The sequence below is a fragment of the Rhinopithecus bieti genome, unplaced genomic scaffold (genome assembly GCF_001698545.2).
Source record: "Rhinopithecus bieti isolate Rb0 unplaced genomic scaffold, ASM169854v2 scaffold_6945, whole genome shotgun sequence".
NCBI classification, from domain to species: domain Eukaryota; kingdom Metazoa; phylum Chordata; class Mammalia; order Primates; family Cercopithecidae; genus Rhinopithecus; species Rhinopithecus bieti.
Window position 1 is genome coordinate 934,565 of NW_016805531.1, and position 23,950 is coordinate 958,514.

The 23,950-nt window shown below is 38.3% G+C and overlaps 1 protein-coding gene across 1 annotated transcript in view; it reads left to right on the forward strand.

Moving 5' to 3' along the window:
* The window catches only part of FBN1 (fibrillin 1), a 247,051-nt gene that overhangs the window by 194,599 nt on the left and 28,502 nt on the right, over window positions 1-23,950 (forward strand). Inside the window, exons 43-52 of the mRNA XM_017872776.1 lie at window positions 253-378; window positions 4,230-4,352; window positions 8,009-8,134; window positions 13,245-13,361; window positions 14,588-14,716; window positions 15,360-15,479; window positions 18,188-18,313; window positions 22,464-22,613; window positions 22,991-23,056; window positions 23,301-23,417. Coding sequence (XP_017728265.1) covers window positions 253-378; window positions 4,230-4,352; window positions 8,009-8,134; window positions 13,245-13,361; window positions 14,588-14,716; window positions 15,360-15,479; window positions 18,188-18,313; window positions 22,464-22,613; window positions 22,991-23,056; window positions 23,301-23,417 — 1,200 coding nt within the window. The remainder of the gene's footprint in view (window positions 1-252; window positions 379-4,229; window positions 4,353-8,008; window positions 8,135-13,244; window positions 13,362-14,587; window positions 14,717-15,359; window positions 15,480-18,187; window positions 18,314-22,463; window positions 22,614-22,990; window positions 23,057-23,300; window positions 23,418-23,950) is intronic.

Here is a 23,950-nt window from a genome sequence, read left to right on the forward strand (position 1 = left end):
CATTCTGAAGCAAAACCCAAAAGATATATTTTAAATCCAGTTAGACTCATATGTCTGGAAAGTGGTTTAGTTACCTCAATTTGCTATTCATTGATGTCCCCTATTGCCATCACCATCACCCCAACACATGCATACACACACACAAACACACACACACACACACACACACACACAAGAACTTCCCATCTTGTCTTACCCCGCACAGGGATCATGTGCTGTCCTGTCACTCACGAATGACTATTCTGTCTCTAGATATTGATGAGTGCCGGGAGATCCCAGGGGTCTGTGAAAATGGAGTGTGCATCAACATGGTTGGCAGCTTCCGATGTGAATGTCCAGTGGGATTCTTCTATAATGACAAGTTGTTGGTTTGTGAAGGTAAGTGGCATCGTGACTTGATCATATCCAGAAAAGAGCTAACTGGTAAGGTACTTAATGATACACACTGGCGAATTTCACAACATTGAAATTTCAGAAATGCATTAAGCTCTAGAAATAGTAAAGGGTATGGTGTGGAACAACATGAAATTTCATGCAAAAAAAAAAAAATTCACTAACTTCAGTGGAAAACCAGGAGGCGCATTCCCAGCCCCTTCCCCAACACACAGTGTATTAATATTAGACTTCCCAGCTGATATGAAAAAGCTTTGAGTTCCTGGGTGTGTCACATAGATTGCTTTTGTTTCACATTGCTTGAAAATCAATGAGTGGATAGTCATCCTAGTTGACTCTCAAAATCACTTCTCTTCCAGACAGACTTTGCTACTCCCAAGTGAAAACAAGGTTAATGCAAATATTCTAAATGCATGAGAGAATTCCAAATGGCAAGAACAGCAAATTTGATTTTATATAAAGAATGTTGGCATGCGCATGTACTTTTTTCATTTTCAGATTGCCTCCTGTTGCCATGTATATGTACTGTGATTCGGAGCATTCCTTATAGCACTTCATATTTTTTCCATCTGGGAAAGATAGTTCTGTTACATTTTAGTAAAAGGGACATTACTGGTTATTAAATATACCATGTGCCCAGGATAGTTGGAATAATTTTATATTTAATACTTAAACTTCGGGCCTCTAGCAGAGTTTTTATTCATGTTAGAAAGGGTTATTACCCCTTAGAGCACATATTATAGCACATATGTCAACATTGTAATGTTAAAAAAAAACTTTTTTGTCTAAACTGAAGACAACTTATATACCACAAGTAAAGTTATAGTCCTAACCACATACTTGTTAAGTTCCTCTCACCAGGCTTTCAGTTACTGTGGCCAAGTGGGCACATGTCCCTTACTCTGCCTGCTGTGTGAGTTAGTGGGAATGGGGTGATAGCCATTCCGAGCCTTCCTAAGAAGATAGCCAATTCAGACCTTGGCCTGAGGCCCTGGTCTTTGGGAAGCCATCAAGGATCAGGTACCTGGAGAGGAAGCATAGATGTGGGAGAGGGAACTCACAGCAGATGATCTTACAGTGCTAGAGTTGGCCGCCTCCCTCACAGCCACACTTTCCCCCCCTCTCAAACATGCTCAGCCTGCCTGCCACCTGCCTGTGGCATTTTCCTCCCTACCCTTCCCCTCAGAGATCGCTTTGATGATTACTGTACCCAGGTACCTTTTAACCACTTACACTTGCTGAGGCAGCAGCCCTTGGCCAGAACCCATAGACAACACCACCCATGACCACCAAGGCAACCTAGACCTTGCTGCATGCATGAGATTAAACACATGCAGCTGTACCAATGCAAGGCATTTTGCTGTCAGGGTAGCATTCTGTGGATATTGAGATAACTAAGTACTCCAACTTCTGATTGCTGTTTCACAGAATATTCATCTTCAGGGTGAATGTTTAATCCAGGGTCAGCTGCTTCCCAGCATACTCTTAGCTCTTAGAATATGAAAATGAGGTTGAGTGCACACATGCCTCAGCAACGCTGAAATTGGAATGGATTGCAGAGATGATTTAGGGAGCTTCCATGCCTCTGCTCTCGCCAAGTAGCCACATTGTCAGATGCCACATCATAGAAGTGCTTGTCTGTGACACTACTCAGTTTCTCCAATGGCACAGTCTTCCCCCTGTGTTTCTATACATCCTGAATTCAGAGCAGGGCAGACTTGGTGAGTGAGGCGGTGCTGGGTCCCTTGTAACCCAAGGCAGGCACAGTCCTACTTCTGGTCTGTTGCCCAGAGAGGCACAATCCACCCGCCTTAGACAGGAACCCCTGCTGACTAACTGACAGTCCTGAGGGTTTTCCACCACAGAACCACGCCCAAGAGGCATCGGCTGATATATCTGCCACCCCCTTGTAAGAACTTCTTTGGTCGAGCCAACTTCTGTGTAAAAGCCCAGAACTGGTACTAAGAGCCAACCCTCACCTGTTATAGTCCATCCCCTTTACTGGACTTAGTCTGAATTAGATTGTTCCACTGGAGCAGGGAAGAGGGAAACGTATTTTGCCCCATGATATACCATGGACATGTAATAACTTTCGTGATGCCATGAATTTGAACTATATTAGGTATCTGTTTTTTGTTTTGTTTTGTTTTGTTTTTTAAGTAGACAACCTCCTAAGCAAAGTCAAAGCTCTGGAACACACAATATCCATTATACAAAATCTTTTCTGTTTTAATGAGAGTTGGTTTGTTTTCAATAGTTTTATGATGATTCCCATGTTAGGTTTTCTTGATTTGACTGCCTTGTGGCAGTAATTTGAGCAGGTGTCTCTACAGCTCTGTACCTCAAAGCACTCTCTACAGACCCAGGAGCACCTGCATCAGCTGGGAACTTATTAGAAATTCAGACTCTCAGGCCATTCCCCAGACATGCCAAGTCAGAATCTGCCTTTTAGCAAGATCCTAAGTGATTCATGTGGTCTTTAAGATTTGAGACGTTCTGCTCTTGCAGCCTTTCAGACAATAGCAACCTTATTGAATCATAAAATCCAGATCTTTGAGTAAATACAAGGCTTCCTAGGATATTAATCTATACCCATGTCAAGTGCTGGCCGTAGCAGCCAAGTTTCATGACTTTTTTTAGACATGAGCATCATTAGAGTCCATATGTGGTCATAAATCAAGCTCTTGCATTTATAAATATTACTGAAGTGGGAAAGTTTGGATAATGGGCTTTCAGTCTTCCTTTCTCTCTCTCTCTTTTTTTTTTTTTAATAGACTTTATTTTCTAGGGCAGTTTTAGGTCCACAGCAATATTGAGAAGAAGGCACAAAGATTTATCATGTATTCCCTACCCCTACACATGCACAGCCTCCCCTATCATCAGCATCCCCCATCAGAGTGGTGCATTTGTTACCATTGAATCACCAGTGACATCATTATTGCCCAGAGTTCCCTCTGATGATTTACATTTGAGTTCTCTCTTGGTGTTGTACATTCTGTGAGTTTGGAAAAAATTATAATGACATGTATCTACCATTCCATAGCTATTTTTAGAATAATTTCACTGCCCTAAAAATTATCTGTGCTTTGCCTATGTATCCCCTGGTCTCTCCTAACCCCTGGCAACCACTGATTTTTTTTAACTGTCTCCAGAGTTTTGCCTTTTCCAGAATGTTGTGTGGTTGGAATCATACATTATGTCACCTTTCCAGATTGGCTTCTGATTCACTTAGTAATATACATGTAATTTTCTTTTTTTTTTTGACACGGAGTTTTGCTCTTATTGTCCAGGCTGGAGTGCAATGGCATGATCTTGGCTCACTGCAACCTCCACCTCCCAGGCTCAAGCGGTTCTCCTGCCTCAGCTTCTCAAGTAGCTGGGATTACAGGCACACACCACCATGCCCAGCTAATTTTGTATTTTTAGTAGAGACAGGTTTTCACCATGTTGGTCAGGCTGGTCTCAAACTGCTGACCTCAGTTTGATCCACCCGCCTTAGCCCCCCAGAAGTGCTGGGATTACAGGTGTGAGCCACCACACCTGGCCATATTTAATTTTCTTCCATGTCTTTTCATGGCTTGATAGCTCATTTCTTTTTAGTGCTAAATAACATTCTGTTGTCTGAATGTACCCCAGTTTATTTATTCATTCACCTATTGAAGGGCATCTTGGTTGCTTCCAACTTCTGGCAATAAATAAAGCTGCTGTACACATCTATGTTGTCTTTTCAATAGAACAGATCAAAATAAGATATAAATTTGTTCTCATGTGAGAGGCTTTATTGACTGGACACCAGATTCTGTTCTCCTTCAAATTCAGTTGTCTTCTGCTCGTAGATATTGACGAGTGTCAGAACGGCCCAGTGTGCCAGCGCAACGCCGAATGCATCAACACTGCAGGCAGCTACCGCTGTGACTGTAAGCCCGGCTACCGCTTCACCTCCACAGGACAGTGCAATGGTATGTAGTGCCCCACAGGCTGGACATGCCTACCCGAGAGTTTGTCTTCATGAAACTTCAGATGTCTGGATTTATTTTCAGATAGTTAAGCTGAAGAATATATGAGTTAAGATTTAGATTGATGAACTCTAATAACTAAATTGGAAAAAAGGATATTGTCAAAATGTCTAAACACTTAGCTTTTTAATCCTCTTTCTGAATGAGATATTTTCAAAACAAGAAGTAAATCTTTTGCATATGTAGATTTCATATTTGCCTATCTGCTGCCCTGCCTGCAAACACTCACCCTCACACATTACACACACACACACAATTATGCATACACACACTCCCCTAAGCAACATTTAGGACCAAATGAATTTTTCCTTCCACAGAACCCCTCTCAGAAAGGTGAGGTTTTCACCATCTTGGCTACATACCCCAAATCTAGACAGTGAAGCTCTCCTAAGCTGGGTCAGATTAATCTGCGTAAACAGAACAAACAAAACCATCGCTTTTCTTCCCAGTCATCTTACAGGTCACTCACTGAAGGTGGCAAACATCAACAGCCTTTATTAGCTGTTTATTACCATGTCCCCTAGAGGTCAGATTTTTTGGTGTTCACTTTTGTCAAGGATGTGATAGAAATAGGAAGCATGCACATGTTATCAATTTCAGTGCATGGTGAAGTTATTCAGTATCTGATGGTATCTTGTAGCCAGTAGTAAAAAAAAAAAAATGTAAAAGACTGGTGTTTCAGCCCAGAAGCAAAATAACACCTCAGAATGATTTTCTAGTAAATTTTTAAGTAATTCTGAATCATTGTATATTTAGCAAAAATCACTGTATATTTAGCAAAGCAAATCATTGTATATTAGTCAGGAAGAATGTGTTATTTTGCTCACGGTTCATTTCACAGGGGGTTTCCTGGATATTTTATGCATTCGTGAATGAAACAACACAGGGGGACGTGGTCAGATTTTCCTTGGATTTCCTTGCCTACCAGCGATTAAGTGGTAGGAAGTGCACTGTTCTCTTTAGGGTATTTTGCATTGTTTTATGAGACCTTGGTGGGAAGAGGGTGTAATTGCCAAACAAAAAGTCACATTGAGAATCAAGACCTGTTTTGTTGAGTTTAAAGGAACATGTGTAAGTATTTAGCATTTTGTCAACAGAGCTGTTGCTATCCATGTATTAAAAATACAGGACAGGAAAAGTGGGGACTTCTCTGATACGAGCCACAATACCCTAGCGAAACTTGGCATTGATACCACTTCCCTGCATTTTGCTCGTAATTTATATTCCTTTAGAACTGGATGAAATAATTCCAGTCAAAATAAAGAATTGCTGATAATATAGAATGAGTCATTTCATATCATTTCATACTCAGGTAAGAAGTGGGACAGAGCTATTTATAGATCAAGATAAGACATTCAGCCATAGCCTGCAGGGGCTTAAGCCCTTTACTGTTTTCCTGTAGAAGACTGACATACCTAAAATGCACCCAGCTATAAGTGTTGTGAGTGAGAATCATTTGCCGTCAAAAGCTTGATTTCCTTTATTCATTGAAATCCTCAGAAGAAAGGGAATTAACTTGAGTTTTGCAACCATTCAACCAGTTGGGTTGAAGACTTCATTCTAGAAATGTCTTTATTTATGTCTTACTTTTAAAATATCTTTAAATGCTATTCTATACTTGGCATTTTTTTTTTTCAGGCATGCTATAAAGTACTCCTTTTGCCTCTGTTTAAAATGAAAATAACTAAATCTTTCTCTCCATCATGAGATCTTTGTTTGAATTCATAAGCACATTATTTCACACCCCAAATCACACCTGACCATAGCACCCACATTACTGCTGAGAGAGCTGAGAGAACAATTAGATATCTGAGCTCAGGATGCTAGTCTGACAGCAGAAACTGCATAGTTAGAGCAAATGCAACCCCTTCTGAAATGTCTTGCCCAGCTGAAGACAAGAAACAGTTTCTTCCCAGCTACTTCCTTGTGGTTTCCTCTCTCTCTGTGTTGACTGTTTGGGTTTCTTTCCACAGTAGCCTGTTCAGAACTCCTATCCCAACCTCAAATATGATCATCTAAGAGTTCAAATTCTGGTGCTTGTAGAAACCTAGATTTCTGCTCTAGTTTTACCAGTAGAACTCCAAAGTACTCTCCATATTTCATTTTCGTTTATTTAAACCATCATGAAATAGGGCAATAGATGAAAGGAAATTCCTAATTGGGGAACCCTTTCTAATAAGATCCTTAAGGCTCTCCATTTCCTTGTGGAAACCAGATATGAGACGGACTTTGTCCCCTGCATACTTCCAGGTCCAGTCCTACCTGAAGGTGCCAAAGTTTTGGGCCAACTATGGTAAGACATGGCATACCCTTCCTCAAGATCAGAAATCAGTCTTCTCTGCCTATACTGGGAAGCAGTTGGCTCACTTTAAATTCATTTTCTCAAATGGGAATAATCATAATTTGTTAAATAGCATTTCTGCATAGGCCAGTAGTAGTTCCTAAGCTGCTCTATTTCAATTTCCCCTCATAATGATATACTCAACTTCACTTCGAACTTCTAAATGGTATGATGATTCATCTACTAAATAGGAGATAGTCATAAAATGGCAGCCCGGACACATGAAATGGGGAGACATCCATGATTCTGGCACAAGCAGGATTGCTGTGTGCAGCAAAAAAGCTTCCATTCATGATTATTGTGTTCTGAGTAGACCTTTCAGGCAAACAGCAAGTCTGGATTATTTAACTAAGAGCGAAATGCCATCTGCCCTACAGCATCTGCAGCAAAGATGGCACTTCATGTGCTTTCTTCTGTGACAGTAGGAAAGTCAGAATGGCACAGTGCTCTTCTAAGTACATTTACTCTAAGCATAGAGCTTTAAAAAATTAGAGACATAAGTTGGCATGTAATTATGTCATATGTGAATTCATGCATTAAATTCTGCCCCTCAGATCATCAGATTTCAGGAAAGCAACAAAGATTCAGTTGATGATAAATATAACGTAGAGCTTAAAGACTTGCAGAAGCAAGATGAGAGGGCTTCCTTTTGAATGAATGGATGAGAGTAAAAGAAAGAGACAGTGTTCAGATTGTCACATGCTAAAAGGAGCCCTATGTAGACGTTAATACTTGGTGAAGATGAAACAAAAGTTACAGGAATAAGACAAAGAGATGCAACTTGAACAAGGGGCCATGTGTGTTGTCCATCAAGAAAACTTAATCTTAGCCATGGGATTTGACTTTGATATAAATTTCCAAAGGAAGCCATGAACCATCCATGACTTGAGGCACCAAATCTTAACTAGACAAAATACTTCAATTAATTCCACAGTCTGTGGTGCTGCGTAGGCTGATAATCAAACAGAAAATCCTCCCAGCTTGAATTTTCCACCCATTTTACTTCTAAGTCTTCTCATCTTTCAGAATATTTTTTTATTAATTCCCCTTGTTTTTTATTGTGTCATATATTGTTAACATACTCTGACCATGCCTGGTAAATGAGAGTAAGTTTTAATCCATTTTGATGCAAAATAAATATATCTGTTTCACTAACTTAGTTTACAGCTACGATTACTCTTGAGAACAATAGCTAGAAGTAAGTTATTCAATTGTATTTTGTCTTCGAAGTTCTCACTTAAGATGCTTTTCTTTACAGATCGCAATGAATGTCAGGAAATCCCCAATATATGCAGTCATGGGCAGTGCATTGACACAGTTGGAAGCTTTTATTGCCTTTGCCATACTGGCTTTAAAACAAATGCTGACCAAACCATGTGCTTGGGTAAGTATGCAATTATTATTCTGTTTTTTCATATGCTATTGAAAACTTCATTTGAATCTAAATATGGATAAAATTTAATGCTAAGTCTTTTAGTAGTATTTTGCTATCTACAAAATAAAACATGGACAGATATGCAGCAGTGATATCCTATTTAATGTTTGGCAGTTTGAACATGATAAACCTCTTCCTTGTTATTCATTTGGCTGTGAGTTTAGAAAAAATTGACTAAGGGGTAAATTGAAAAGATATTAATACATATTTATTTTTAATTATTTTTATTAATTTTATTAATGTTAATAAAAAATTAAAAAAAAATTTTATTAATGTTAATAGACTATTATTTATATGTAGTATTGATGTGGATTTCCTTTTGAGTTGAGCTTTTGAGTGTGAGATGACCATTTTTTCGAGAAGGGTTTATAGTGTGTACCAGATTCTCAAAGGCAAATATATAAATCCTACAAAGGCAAAGAAAAGTTAATCATTTTTCTAGAGGAAAAAGAGCTCAGGATTTTAAATCTCTTCCCTGATTTATCTAGTGTCAGGATGCTGATTTAGAATNATTGATACCACTTCCCTGCATTTTGCTCGTAATTTATATTCCTTTAGAACTGGATGAAATAATTCCAGTCAAAATAAAGAATTGCTGATAATATAGAATGAGTCATTTCATATCATTTCATACTCAGGTAAGAAGTGGGACAGAGCTATTTATAGATCAAGATAAGACATTCAGCCATAGCCTGCAGGGGCTTAAGCCCTTTACTGTTTTCCTGTAGAAGACTGACATACCTAAAATGCACCCAGCTATAAGTGTTGTGAGTGAGAATCATTTGCCGTCAAAAGCTTGATTTCCTTTATTCATTGAAATCCTCAGAAGAAAGGGAATTAACTTGAGTTTTGCAACCATTCAACCAGTTGGGTTGAAGACTTCATTCTAGAAATGTCTTTATTTATGTCTTACTTTTAAAATATCTTTAAATGCTATTCTATACTTGGCATTTTTTTTTTTCAGGCATGCTATAAAGTACTCCTTTTTGCCTCTGTTTAAAATGAAAATAACTAAATCTTTCTCTCCATCATGAGATCTTTGTTTGAATTCATAAGCACATTATTTCACACCCCAAATCACACCTGACCATAGCACCCACATTACTGCTGAGAGAGCTGAGAGAACAATTAGATATCTGAGCTCAGGATGCTAGTCTGACAGCAGAAACTGCATAGTTAGAGCAAATGCAACCCCCTTCTGAAATGTCTTGCCCAGCTGAAGACAAGAAACAGTTTCTTCCCAGCTACTTCCTTGTGGTTTCCTCTCTCTCTGTGTTGACTGTTTGGGTTTCTTTCCACAGTAGCCTGTTCAGAACTCCTATCCCAACCTCAAATATGATCATCTAAGAGTTCAAATTCTGGTGCTTGTAGAAACCTAGATTTCTGCTCTAGTTTTACCAGTAGAACTCCAAAGTACTCTCCATATTTCATTTTTCGTTTATTTAAACCATCATGAAATAGGGCAATAGATGAAAGGAAATTCCTAATTGGGGAACCCTTTCTAATAAGATCCTTAAGGCTCTCCATTTCCTTGTGGAAACCAGATATGAGACGGACTTTGTCCCCTGCATACTTCCAGGTCCAGTCCTACCTGAAGGTGCCAAAGTTTTGGGCCAACTATGGTAAGACATGGCATACCCTTCCTCAAGATCAGAAATCAGTCTTCTCTGCCTATACTGGGAAGCAGTTGGCTCACTTTAAATTCATTTTCTCAAATGGGAATAATCATAATTTGTTAAATAGCATTTCTGCATAGGCCAGTAGTAGTTCCTAAGCTGCTCTATTTCAATTTCCCCTCATAATGATATACTCAACTTCACTTCGAACTTCTAAATGGTATGATGATTCATCTACTAAATAGGAGATAGTCATAAAATGGCAGCCCGGACACATGAAATGGGGGAGACATCCATGATTCTGGCACAAGCAGGATTGCTGTGTGCAGCAAAAAAGCTTCCATTCATGATTATTGTGTTCTGAGTAGACCTTTCAGGCAAACAGCAAGTCTGGATTATTTAACTAAGAGCGAAATGCCATCTGCCCTACAGCATCTGCAGCAAAGATGGCACTTCATGTGCTTTCTTCTGTGACAGTAGGAAAGTCAGAATGGCACAGTGCTCTTCTAAGTACATTTACTCTAAGCATAGAGCTTTAAAAAATTAGAGACATAAGTTGGCATGTAATTATGTCATATGTGAATTCATGCATTAAATTCTGCCCCTCAGATCATCAGATTTCAGGAAAGCAACAAAGATTCAGTTGATGATAAATATAACGTAGAGCTTAAAGACTTGCAGAAGCAAGATGAGAGGGCTTCCTTTTGAATGAATGGATGAGAGTAAAAAGAAAGAGACAGTGTTCAGATTGTCACATGCTAAAAGGAGCCCTATGTAGACGTTAATACTTGGTGAAGATGAAACAAAAAGTTACAGGAATAAGACAAAGAGATGCAACTTGAACAAGGGGCCATGTGTGTTGTCCATCAAGAAAAACTTAATCTTAGCCATGGGATTTGACTTTGATATAAATTTCCAAAGGAAGCCATGAACCATCCATGACTTGAGGCACCAAATCTTAACTAGACAAAATACTTCAATTAATTCCACAGTCTGTGGTGCTGCGTAGGCTGATAATCAAACAGAAAATCCTCCCAGCTTGAATTTTTCCACCCATTTTACTTCTAAGTCTTCTCATCTTTCAGAATATTTTTTTATTAATTCCCCTTGTTTTTTATTGTGTCATATATTGTTAACATACTCTGACCATGCCTGGTAAATGAGAGTAAGTTTTAATCCATTTTGATGCAAAAATAAATATATCTGTTTCACTAACTTAGTTTACAGCTACGATTACTCTTGAGAACAATAGCTAGAAGTAAGTTATTCAATTGTATTTTGTCTTCGAAGTTCTCACTTAAGATGCTTTTTCTTTACAGATCGCAATGAATGTCAGGAAATCCCCAATATATGCAGTCATGGGCAGTGCATTGACACAGTTGGAAGCTTTTATTGCCTTTGCCATACTGGCTTTAAAACAAATGCTGACCAAACCATGTGCTTGGGTAAGTATGCAATTATTATTCTGTTTTTTCATATGCTATTGAAAACTTCATTTGAATCTAAATATGGATAAAATTTAATGCTAAGTCTTTTAGTAGTATTTTGCTATCTACAAAATAAAAACATGGACAGATATGCAGCAGTGATATCCTATTTAATGTTTGGCAGTTTGAACATGATAAACCTCTTCCTTGTTATTCATTTGGCTGTGAGTTTAGAAAAAATTGACTAAGGGGTAAATTGAAAAAGATATTAATACATATTTATTTTTAATTATTTTTATTAATTTTATTAATGTTAATAAAAAATTAAAAAAAAATTTTATTAATGTTAATAGACTATTATTTATATGTAGTATTGATGTGGATTTCCTTTTGAGTTGAGCTTTTGAGTGTGAGATGACCATTTTTTCGAGAAGGGTTTATAGTGTGTACCAGATTCTCAAAGGCAAATATATAAATCCTACAAAGGCAAAGAAAAGTTAATCATTTTCTAGAGGAAAAGAGCTCAGGATTTTAAATCTCTTCCCTGATTTATCTAGTGTCAGGATGCTGATTTAGAATAAACTTCAGTGTGTGATCAATCATTTTCTCCTTTTCCTTCCTTTCTTTTTCTACTTTAAAGCAGTATCATTAAGTCTTTTGGGGACATTAAGAACATAAATCAGATTCACAGCTGAAAGAACAGTTAATATTGTAATGTTTAAGCCCTTGACTTTGGCTGTGACTGGGTTCGTTCATTTGGGAACATTCTCATAAAGTTGTATCTTCTTCAGAGTAATGACAGGAGCACTGACAGCCCTGCTCATCACGGGGCAGCTAAACTGTGCAAAAGCTATGATGACCCTCCCCAACTTTCTTTCTACATCTCTTATCTGAATTTTCTGGAGCCCCCTAACATAGAACCTCCCCAACCAAAGAACTTCACCAGTTTGGCTAAAAATGAATCAAGGCAGAAATTCTTGATTGCTAGCAGTGACTCATCTGGGTGTAGTCTTCAACCACAGACACACCTTAGAGTCCCTTTGGGTTAGCAATAGTTTCCTGATTCAGGAATCACAGATAATTTATCTTTCATGTCCAAATGTGAAAAGAAAGGAAATCCTACCTCTAATCATTACATTTTGCTATTCTCCGTTGTTACCTTCCACTCTCTCTCTCTCCTTTCATCCTTGTCCCTCTTCGTGGTGCCTCATTCTTTCAAACCAGCAGTAACGACTTTCTTTCATTAAATTTTTTCTTACTTCCTTCTTAATACAATGTGCACCTACTCTTTATAAGAAATATGCTAGCTGTTGTGATGAGATACAAAGACGTATTAGACGCCAAAGTAGCTTTACAAAATCATCCAAGTACAGACCAATCAAAAGGCGAATGAGAATGCAAGCGTGTATGAAAAGAACAAATTAAGTGCCATCTCGTTGGGGTGGTTTAGAAGAGTGAGAGAAGTCATCATTGGTGGAAGTTGTTCTATGTTTTTAGGGGTGTAGGCAAAAAGGAAAAGTTGTCTGAAATGACAGGTGAGCTAGAAAGCTGAGTTATTTTGTTGCTGATTGTGGGGTAATGCCAGGTGAGTCACTGCTTTTTGGTAAATTGGAGTGAGAATCTTGAAGGTTGAAGTTTGCCAAAGGTGGCAACACCTCAAGACCCAGATGCACACAGAGTTTTTTCCATTTTCAAGTGAAAATATTTGAGAAAAGTGGCATGGGTGGAGAATTCTAGAAGTAAATAGAATAAAATAATTCTTGTTCAGGTCTCATGTCCTTAGCTTGCCTCCTTTCACTGGCCAGCCAAGGAAACAATTTATTCCCAAGGTTTAGAGCTCTGCTGCTGCCTGGTTTTTTGCAGGGATGACTGCTGCTGGAGCTGATACCAACATCAAGAGGTTCTCAGCCTATGGATGAGGCTTGGTGAACCCTAGAATGCTGTTTAGCCACTGTAACCATGGAACCACTTTTTCTACTTATAATTATGTTTCTTTATGGCCTTTCTTCCTACTAGACATAAATGAGTGTGAAAGAGATGCCTGTGGGAATGGAACTTGCCGGAACACAATCGGTTCCTTCAACTGCCGCTGCAATCATGGTTTCATCCTTTCTCACAACAATGACTGTATAGGTGCGTGTGCAAAATTGTGCATCAGCAAAGGAAGTCAGTTTTATATGTGTTCTTTGTAATTAGCATCATTTCTAGTGTTCCAGCTGTCTTTTAAAATTATATGCTATCTTATGCATAACAGTTGCTTACGGGACTTGTCAAATACGGTGTGCTAATTCCACATCAAATATATTCCAGAAGGCTCCCCTTATCCGTGAGGGATACGTTCTGAGACCCCCAGCAGATGCCTGAAACCACAGATAGTACTGAACCCTCTATCTACCATGTGTTTTCCTATACATACATACCTAGACTGAAGTTTAATTTATAAATTAGACATGATAAGAGATTAACATCAATAACTAATAAGAAAATAGAACAATTATAACAATATAATGTAATAAAAGTTATGTGACTGTACTTTCTTGTGTGCGTTCTCTCTCTCTCTGTCTCTCTCTCTCAAAATATTTTATTGTACTATACTCACCTGTTTTTGGATAGCAGCTGACCTTGGATAACTGAACCACCAGAAAGCAAAAGCATAGATAAGGGGGAACCACTGTAACTATATCCATTACTTTTATTAAACTGCTCATTAGCAGCTGTAATTTTTGTGTCTACTTTGCTGTAAATTAAATAAATTTCAAAATAAATGGAATTGGATTAAGCTTAAAAAATTTTAAATACACAAAAGTGATTCTTTGTACAGAAATTATATGATTCAGGAATATGAACCTTCTGGTCTAGATGTTTCACGTAGCCTCTCTTAAATAAATCATTGAATCTACAGAATCTCCCTTCTAAAACATACTGGGCAAGAGTAATAAGCCAAGTTCTTTAAATTTTATTGTGCTATAGGCTAATTTAAATATTTCTAATTGCAAGAATATAAAATAATGTCCTCAGCTGAATTGTGTATTAGGATTTTATTTTTTAAATCAAAAAAATTTTAAATCTAAAATTTAAAATAAAATCTAAAGGAAAATCAAGGAAAAACTGATAGGAAATTTGAATGTAAATTGTCAGTCTCTAATATAATAATGTAATCTTATTGTTAAATGTGCATAGATGCTTAAAGCCAGTTCTGTTGTTGCATACTAGATCTTCATTGGAATTTCTTGTTTGGCTAAGCCAGCAAAGGCCACTAAAATTCAGAAAAAGTATTTTTTCCTTCAAAAGTTTTGATTATTGCTGGGATTATGACGTCTTTGGAATATATTAAAGGATTGTTGGGGGTTTTTCTGCAGATGTCGATGAATGTGCAAGTGGAAATGGGAACCTTTGCAGAAATGGCCAATGCATTAATACAGTGGGGTCTTTCCAGTGCCAGTGCAATGAAGGCTATGAGGTGGCTCCAGATGGGAGGACCTGTGTGGGTAAGTACAGGGCTTGGAAAGACCTGGAAAGAATGCTTCCAGAGACCACTCAAGGAATCATGCAGTCTCTATTCTAATGCTTCTTTCTGGAAATCTGGAGGAAAAGTCAGAGTAGAATTATATTAATCCCCCCTATAAAGGCTTTGTTTGTATTTAAATATATATACATATATATGTATATATATATTAAAAAATCACTTTTTCCCTTATTTTAAAAATTAAGCTATTGTATTCTCAGAGGAATACTTACAACTGTTAAACAAGCGAAATTGTTAAATTGCTCTGTAAGCGATTATGATTTCCCTTCTTAAATTTTTTTCTTTAAAATACTTTTGTAGTAAGCTCTCATACCTTTTGAGTATCCTTAAAATCTTTATATACTCATTGACTTTTCACATGCTACAGTTTTCTGGAAATATTTAATCTGATGTAGGTAAAATAAAATATGGTTGTTATACTACACATTTTTGAAAGCTGATAAAGCTTATTTTATTATCACTTATTTTCTCCATGGTGGAATTTTATGGACTTTAATTTGCTTTGTGTATTTCTTTGATTTATTCTAGTTTTTTTTTAATTTTAATTGTTTGTTGGAAGTTATGCCTGTGGGAACCTCGTCCTTATTTTTCCCTTTTCTTTGCAGATATCAATGAATGTCTTCTAGAGCCCAGAAAATGTGCACCAGGTACCTGTCAAAACTTGGATGGGTCCTACAGATGCATTTGCCCACCTGGATACAGTCTTCAAAATGACAAGTGTGAAGGTAGGAAGGCTGTCAATGTTAGCAAATGAGGAGTGTCGGGTATCCACTGGACTTAGCAAAATGAGAATTTTTGTGATGACGTCTTCATTTTGGAATACTTTATCAGAAACAAATCCAAGGGTGTAGGGTATGACATGGTCTCATCCTTCTGGCAAGACAAGAAGCACTAATTCTGATGCTAATCTCTAATGAAGTTATTTTGCTCTGTGCCTGTGACTGATCATATGATCCTGACTCTTTTCCACTGTGCTTTCATATGGTTGGTAGGAATGCTGTGTCCCCCTCCCAGTATTTCTCAATTACATTTTTTAAGTGGCTATTCTTTGCAGCTAAAAATAGCTCCTGATTCCAGTTAAAATCTTTAAATGACCACATTCAAGGTTGGATGAATGTGGTTATATTGTTTGTCTATTTTGTTTTTACCTATAGAGCAGTGGAAATGTGTTATTTGAAATAAATTCTCAGCAAATTTTATAGCATTATATTCCTTTTCTTTTCTTTTTTTTTTTTTTATGGAGACAGGGTCTTAATCTGTCACCAGGTTGGAGTACAGTGGCATGAGCATAGCTCACTGTAAACTTGAACTCCTGGGCTCAAGTGATCGTCCTGTCTCAGCTTCTGAAGTAGCTGGGACTACAGCCATGCGCCACCATGCCTGGCTGATTTTTTAATTATTTGTAGAGATGGGGGCCTCCTTATGTTACCAGGCTGGTCTCAAACTCCTGGCCTCAAATGATCCTCCTTCCTCAGCCTCCCAAGGGCCTTCCTTTAACCTCAACGAATGTTTCGTATCATTAAGTGAAGGACATTAATTGCTACAATTTCATAAATAAGTAGGGTTGAAAGGATTTTCAAGAAGTCACCTAGTTCATGCCCCTGACTTTAAACAGGTCTGCATCTAATCCTCAGTGAGAATTTTCTCTACTTTTAATATCATCAACTAGAAATTTTATTATATATCCAATTTAAATAACAATCAAGTGGTGACATTTAAAATGGAAATATCTTATTGAAATTCTAGATGCAAATTTTTTAAGCATGTTATTTTACTTTTATTAAAATTGGCTTTATTATCAATACATCAGTTCGCTAAAATGAACAGAATGAATATATATAGAAAGAAAAATGACTGCGCAATCAATGAATGTGCCCATTCTACAATATTTGGCCCTATCCTAATAAGTTGGCATGTACAGGCTAATTTCTACCATAACAGAAATAGTCATAGTAATAATAATTAAAAACAACCCAAAACATTTGAGCATTTTCACAAAAGTCAACTTTTCTATTAAGAGAAGGTTGGATATAGGGGTGGAAGGAGTGTCGGAATGGAGTAATTCGATCAGCAATAGTAGCTCAGATTCATTAATAAACCACAGGGAACATAACACAGGTATAAATGCAACCCAATAACCTGGCATGATGGAGAAGCTGATTTTGCATTGCACAGAAAGAGGATCACTTGGCATTGCACATTTCTAGAATATTTATTGTGTGGTATTTGCAGTATTAAGTCAAGATAATAAAGTTAATTTCTCAACTTTTCCTTAGTTGGGTCTCTTGAGAATAAAGTTGTATAATGCAAGTACATTTTGGTGTGGGTAGAAACCTTTGCACAAATGTGAAAATAAAGAGCCCAGGATATAAGGATATTTTGTCTTTTGTTTAAAAAAAAGAGTATTCTCATAAAAGTAGCATGGCTCAGAATTAAGACTTACCACTTTGTTCACTAAAAATTCCTGCTGAAAGTCAGAAGGAAAGATAAGTGAGTTTGTTGGAATAGAGTGGGCATATTTTTCTATAGGTAATCATATGTTTAATTGACCAAACCAAGCCAATTTTGAAAGTAGAAAAGGCACTATTAACAATAAAGTCAGGCCAACCGGCATAAGCTGGGGCTCCCCCAGGCAAACTAGGACATATGGTTACTCAAGCCATTCAAACTTCGTATTGGCTACTCTTAACTACCCCTGTACAGGAGCTAAGATGTATAATATACTAAAGAAAACGTGCCACAGTTCTAAGTGTACCATTTCCTATTATCTACATGATGAAAGAAAAAGCCTGTACAAGAAAGGTATTTTTGTGTCTTTAGAAAGATTAACCCACAAATCAGTTAGGAGCTTCATCTTCTATGATATCTATCGTTAGTGAGCACTTCATAGGATTATACTTATTGTCATGAGTCTTAGTGTTCTTGTAAAATTCAGTTTTAGGGCTAGAGCATGGAGTATTGGGAAAAGTTCTGTGGATGATTGGAGGGGAGTAAATTTGGTTCAAAGGCCTAGATCTCACATTGAGTGACTCACTATGAATGTGCTTAAAGTTTCAGCATTTCTGCTTCCTGAACAATGGTACAGTGTGACTCTGCAGAGTTTCATGCTTCTTTCCTGGCCTAGGGTGCTATGAAATTACTCTGACTTTTCTAGTTAGCCAAGCAGCTCAGTCGGGGTAAGAGATGTTTGTCACTGCACCCCTTAAAAGGCAGTTGCACGTTCCATTTTTATATCAATAACTGTCAAAACTAATTTTTTTAAAGCCATGACAACCTAGAAGTCCAGTCCACAGCATTATGGTACAGAAAAATACCTTTATTATTGTAAGAGTTTGGAAACTCGGCTGCCCTTTGTATGTCCACATTGTGTATTTGGTACCTGATGGTGTCTCCATGGTGTTTTGACTTTGTTTGACTCATGTGATTCTTTTAGATATTGATGAGTGTGTTGAAGAGCCAGAAATTTGTGCCCTGGGCACATGCAGTAACACTGAAGGCAGCTTCAAATGTCTGTGTCCAGAAGGGTTTTCCTTGTCCTCCAGTGGAAGAAGGTGCCAAGGTAAGTGTCTTTGAAGTCTTTGGGCTTTCATTGCTCCATGTTTATTTATGGTGGTCTTATTTTTCAAATATGGCAAAGCTCTGTTTCTTTGTGAACAGGAAGATGGAGAGTTTTCATTCACCCAGAGGTCTAATGATAACCATATGTCAGAAGGTTCATTTTCACTTTTAAGGTTAAAAACTCATCCATCAAGTTATGGTTGCTTGTACAATTGTACTGACATTTAAACCTCTCTCCCACTAAAAGCACAAACGCTGATAGGCCCATCAGTGGGGAAGCACCTTGAGCCACCGAAACAGCAAAGCCTGGGGGAAGTTGAGCTACATACATATCCCCTACATCTGAAGAGATAAGCTGAAAAATATGGGTCCAAAGTTAGACTCAAGAATGAAAAACTGCACATTAACCCATCTGCCCTCGCAATATAGTACCCATCCCTTGTATCACAAATTCTCCAAGAAAACAAAAATAAATTTAAACTGACCAGGATTCTTGCTGGACCATTGTTCATTTTTAGGAATAATACTTGTCAGCTATTTCAGTAACGACTTTCAAGGGTTTGCCAACGACTTTCAAATTTTAAACAAAAATCAAAAGGATCCTGAACTTTGGCATAACACAGCATGTGCTTAAGTCCCAGAAAACTGTTTAGACTTCTCTAAACAATACAATTATGTATGGCTATCTACATACACAGACTAGTTTCATGAATTCTGGGGAAGGGAGATGAAACAAACATGTATTTCTTTTTTTTCCACTTGTATCTTTTGTTGTTTGGTTGCTATTGTTGTTTTGGTGTTGAGTTGGGTTTTTTTTTTTTTTTTTGGGTGTTAGGGTTTTTTTTTTTTTTTGCATGGTTTTTTGGTTTTGCTTCCATATTACCAAACATGGAAGAGGCACTGGATATCATTTAAGATTCAAAAAATTGAGTTTGGGGGTCCCGGCCCTGCCATATTTAGTCTAGAACAAGTCATTTAATCTTTTGAAAGCTGAATTTCCTCATTTTAAACAATAGTATCTGCCCAACCAGCCTTACTGGATATGTGACAAAGCTTTGTTAGTTTCTGAGTCCTTTGTAGACTCTTATTGTTATTCTGATGATCTGATTTTTACTTTTCAACTAGTTATTTGGGAAGTAAGAAGGAGAGCGTTGAGAATTCTCTGGTTGCTTTCAGCTTGTTGGTAGTTGTCTGTGGTCTGTGTGGATTTCAGGGTGGTGCTTAATTCGAACAGATATTCTGCATGGTACAGACCAGCCAGATAAATTCTAACTCCTGCTCCCTTGTTTTTGTGTGCCTTTGGCTTGGCCTGAATTTGGAAAGAAAGCAGTGAGAAACCAGGTGTGAATCTGCCGATGTGGCAGGCCAGAGGAAACTCCTAGGCTATTAATTCAATTTGCACTGGCCCATCACAGAGCAAGCTAACGCTGCAGGAAGAATCAGCCCAGCTGTGAGCAGCCCTGCCACATGCTCAGCTCCAGGAGGCAGAGCCAGAACTGAGGAATGCAAGCAGGGAAAGTGACTTTTGTAGTTCTGATGAAATTTCGAGGTCATTAAGGGCTCTTTGCAGATGGACTGGTGAACAGGCATCCCAGGGAGTCCTAAAGTATGTGGGTGAGCACAGCTCTCTTCCCCAACTCAAGGCACCCTTGATTAATAAGCCAATTCTAGAGAATCACCACAAGCTAAAGTAAACCTCCTACAGAGCATAGATTTTGCTGGAGCCAAGAAATTGAGAGCTGGGTTTTTCTTGTAAGATGACAAATTAGGAGTCAGACTTCTATTGCCCGTGAAATGAGAAAATTCCACAGAACCGTGGATAATGTTTTTTAAAAAGCAAATGCCATGGGACTCAGGTGGACAGAGCCTGGCACTAAAGACCACAGGTGTAAATGAGCCACTCCCACTTGCAAAGTTCAACAAAGGGAATTTGCCACTTAGGCTGACTCAAAACTTCATGCATTTGAGTCTCTGTCTAATGCCAAGATTTTTTTTTTTCGGAGTGGAGTGGTGTAGGGGAGATAGAGCTGGGGTCTGGGACGAGGTCAGCTATTAAAGGAAAAAAGAATGAGAATTTTAACACACTAATATTTCAACATACATATTTAAAAAAACACTACAAACTGGAAGACAAAGCAGAGAATTAAGTTTTTATATATTTGTTGAGACATTTTTGTGAGTAGTCACTGAATTATATCTAAAGGTAGTTGGAGGCATAAATAATAAAAACAAGACTGATAAATACAAAACATTATATGTGACAAAGAACTTGAAGAATAAAAGAGATCAAAAGTGTTCTCCAAGAAACGAGAATGTGTTCAATCTTGAAGTTTCTCAGCAAAGCAAACATTCGGGTGGCAGATATGCCACAGGACTGAGTTTTGTTGCTCTTGACCTTCAGAAGGATAATTCATTGAAAGGTTCTTGCTAGGTCCTAGCCACAACAGATGGGGAAGTGGAATAGAAATTAGAGAGATGCGCTGGGCGTGGTGGCTCACGCCTGTAATCCCAGCACTTTGGGAGGTCAAGGCGGGCGGATGACGAGGTCAGGAGATCGAGACCATCGTGGCTAACATGGTGAAACCTCGTCTCTACTAAAAATATAAAAAATTAGCTGGGTGCGGTGGCGGGTGCCTGTAGTCCCAGCTACTCAGGAGGCTGAGGCAGGAGAATGGCATGAACCCAGCAGGCAGAGCTTCCAGTGAGCCGAGATAGCGCCACTGTAGTCCGGCCTGGGCAAAAGAGCGAGACTTCCGTCTCAACAACAAAATAAAAGAAATTAGAGAGATGATTTATCTGGATGAGTTAGTAGCCATGAAAGGTTGAGCAAGTTCATTGGGAAGGCTACCTGAATTTGATTTACATAACTTGGTAAATATAATAGATAGATGGATAGATAGATAGAAAATTTAATTCATGAAAACTTTTCCTTTGTTATCTCTGGCAGCTCTGTTATTCCTACATTGTCTTCTTTGTCATGAAATAAAAGCTGGGGAAACTGTTTTATCAGAAGTGCTTAGGTTATCATAGTATGGTTCCTGGGATTGAAAAACAGTGATGGAAGTGAATGAAAAAGGCAGAGGTGGTCAGATATAAAGAAAGAAGAATAGTGCAATATGGGTATGAAAACATTTCTTTTAAACCTGCAGATTGTGGCCTCTGTGTAATGAGAGGAGTTTTGCAAGGCTTTGAGAAGTCAAGTTTGAGGGAAAACACAGTCCATACTCCTGGTTGAGCTCACTTTTTGGAGTCAGTGTGTTCTATACGAACTAGAAAGGCCCGTTTCCAAAATTATGTCAAGCAGCGTTAGAGAATTTTATAGGAAGTAGATCCCATCTTCTTTGTTGGAGTCATCAAGCAATAATCGATATTGAAATATATTCTTTCAAGGAAATACTATTCTGTTCCTACCCACCCACAGCCCTGCTCTCCTCTTCCTTCCCTCTCTGTGTTGAACTAAACAAGCTTCTTTTAAAAATTTCACATTGACACAGCTCTGCATATGTGTGTGTGTAAAATCTACAAAAAGCCCTACTTGTGTTTTGTAGCCAGCATCTCCAGGAGTATCTGCTTCAGTGACCAACCCTTGTGTTGTGTTTTTGCCCATCTACAAAGTTGCCACTTCTATATTTGTTCTGTGCCTGTGATCTCGGATTTTATTTTGGTTCCAGAGTTTAGGGGACACAGAATAAACAACAAAGTGTGATGTCACAGTAAATATTAGAACTAAGAGGGTTCTTTTGGTCTAGTGTGCTCACTAAACGTGATATTGCAAGCAGAGCTGTCAATGAAGGAATCTTGTGAATGATTCCATCTGTGGATTTTCCAATCCTGAAGTCACTGACAGATGTCAATTTTGAAAACTGTCAGTTTGAGATTTTATTGGATTCACATCAGGTTACTTTGAAATAGTGACTAAAATGAGAAGTAATAAATTTAAGGTCACAGAGTTGTTCGTCAGATCTCACTATACAAAAGATACCCATGACTGTAACAGTCTCAGCTCTGTTACTGTTAGAATCACATAAGGAGTATTGCTGTGGTCCTGAGAGGAGAACATAAATAACATAGTGGATTGTTCTTTATTCACTATCGTGCAGTAAGGACTCAGTAGAAAAGCAACTGAGGAGTGTCATAAATTTATGCTGCAGATTTGCGAATGAGCTACTGTTACGCGAAGTTTGAAGGAGGAAAGTGTTCATCACCCAAATCCAGAAATCACTCCAAGCAGGAATGCTGCTGTGCCTTGAAGGGAGAAGGCTGGGGAGACCCCTGCGAGCTCTGCCCCACGGAACCTGATGGTATGTTTGTCATCTGCATTTCTCTTTGGGCCATGCAGGGTGCAGACTGGCCATGATGTAAGAAAGATTGTAGGCCTTAAAGACAGTAACACAATGTAATTTAATTGTAAGTCTAATTAGAATGTTCATTAAAAATTATGTTATCTCAGGACCTCGGTAGTTATTTTCTTTTTAATTATGTCATGAATCACAGATGCCCAAGGAGTAGGCACAACATCTTAGGGAGTCTCGTTAACTTGCTCTGGTTTCTGGGCTTGTTTTGTCCATCATTTATCAATATACACAGCATGTGGCTATTTGGCTACCTCAGAATGCTTGTGGAGAAGCTTGTAACGAATTGCTATTGTTCTATCTATTAATGAGTGTCTCCGCCACAGAGGCCTTCCGCCAGATCTGTCCTTATGGAAGTGGGATCATCGTGGGACCTGATGATTCAGCAGTTGGTCAGTTGCCTGTGCTGGATTCTCAGCATTTCTCAGTATTCTCAATCAGCTTCTTCTCTAGTGATTCTTATTTCTTTCCATCTATCTTGGAAAATTAAGTGCTACTTTTTTGTCACTTCATTTAGACAGCAATTATATTATTGCATTATTAGATAATCTATTGATTAAACACTGAAATGATCATAATTTGTCTTCATGTTTAAAAAAATACCTTGTTATTCACTATTTTTTTCTCTTGCTTAAGACATGGACGAATGCAAAGAACCCGATGTCTGTAAACATGGACAGTGCATCAATACAGATGGCTCCTATCGCTGCGAGTGTCCCTTTGGTTATATTCTAGCAGGGAACGAATGTGTGGGTGAGTAATAAGTTTTCTTCCATTGGAATTTTACAAGTTAAAAATTAGGCTATACAGTATTCACTGTATATCCATGAATATAAGTACCAAGATGGCACTGAAATAAGTTGTTTTGTTTTGTTTTGTTTTTATTTTTTTGAGACAGAGTCTCGCTCTGTCACCCAGGCTGGAGTGCAGAGACGCGATCTCAGCTCACTGCAAGCTCCGCCTCCCGGGTTCACACCATTCTTCTGCCTCAGCCTCCCGAGTAGCTGGGACTACAGGCACCCGCCACCACGCCTGGCTAATTATTTTTTGTATTTTTAGTAGAGATGGGTTCACTGTGTTAGCCAGGAAGGTCTCAATCTCCTGACCTTGTGATCTGCCTGCCTCGGCCTCCCAAAGTGCTGGGATTACAGGCGGGAGCCACCGCGCCCGGCCTGAAATAAGTTTTATCCATCCACTCATATATCATTCATTTAAAATACTAGTGAGTCACCGTCAGGTCCCAGGCACTGTGCTAGGCTCTGGAGCTGCAACACTGAACCAAGAAG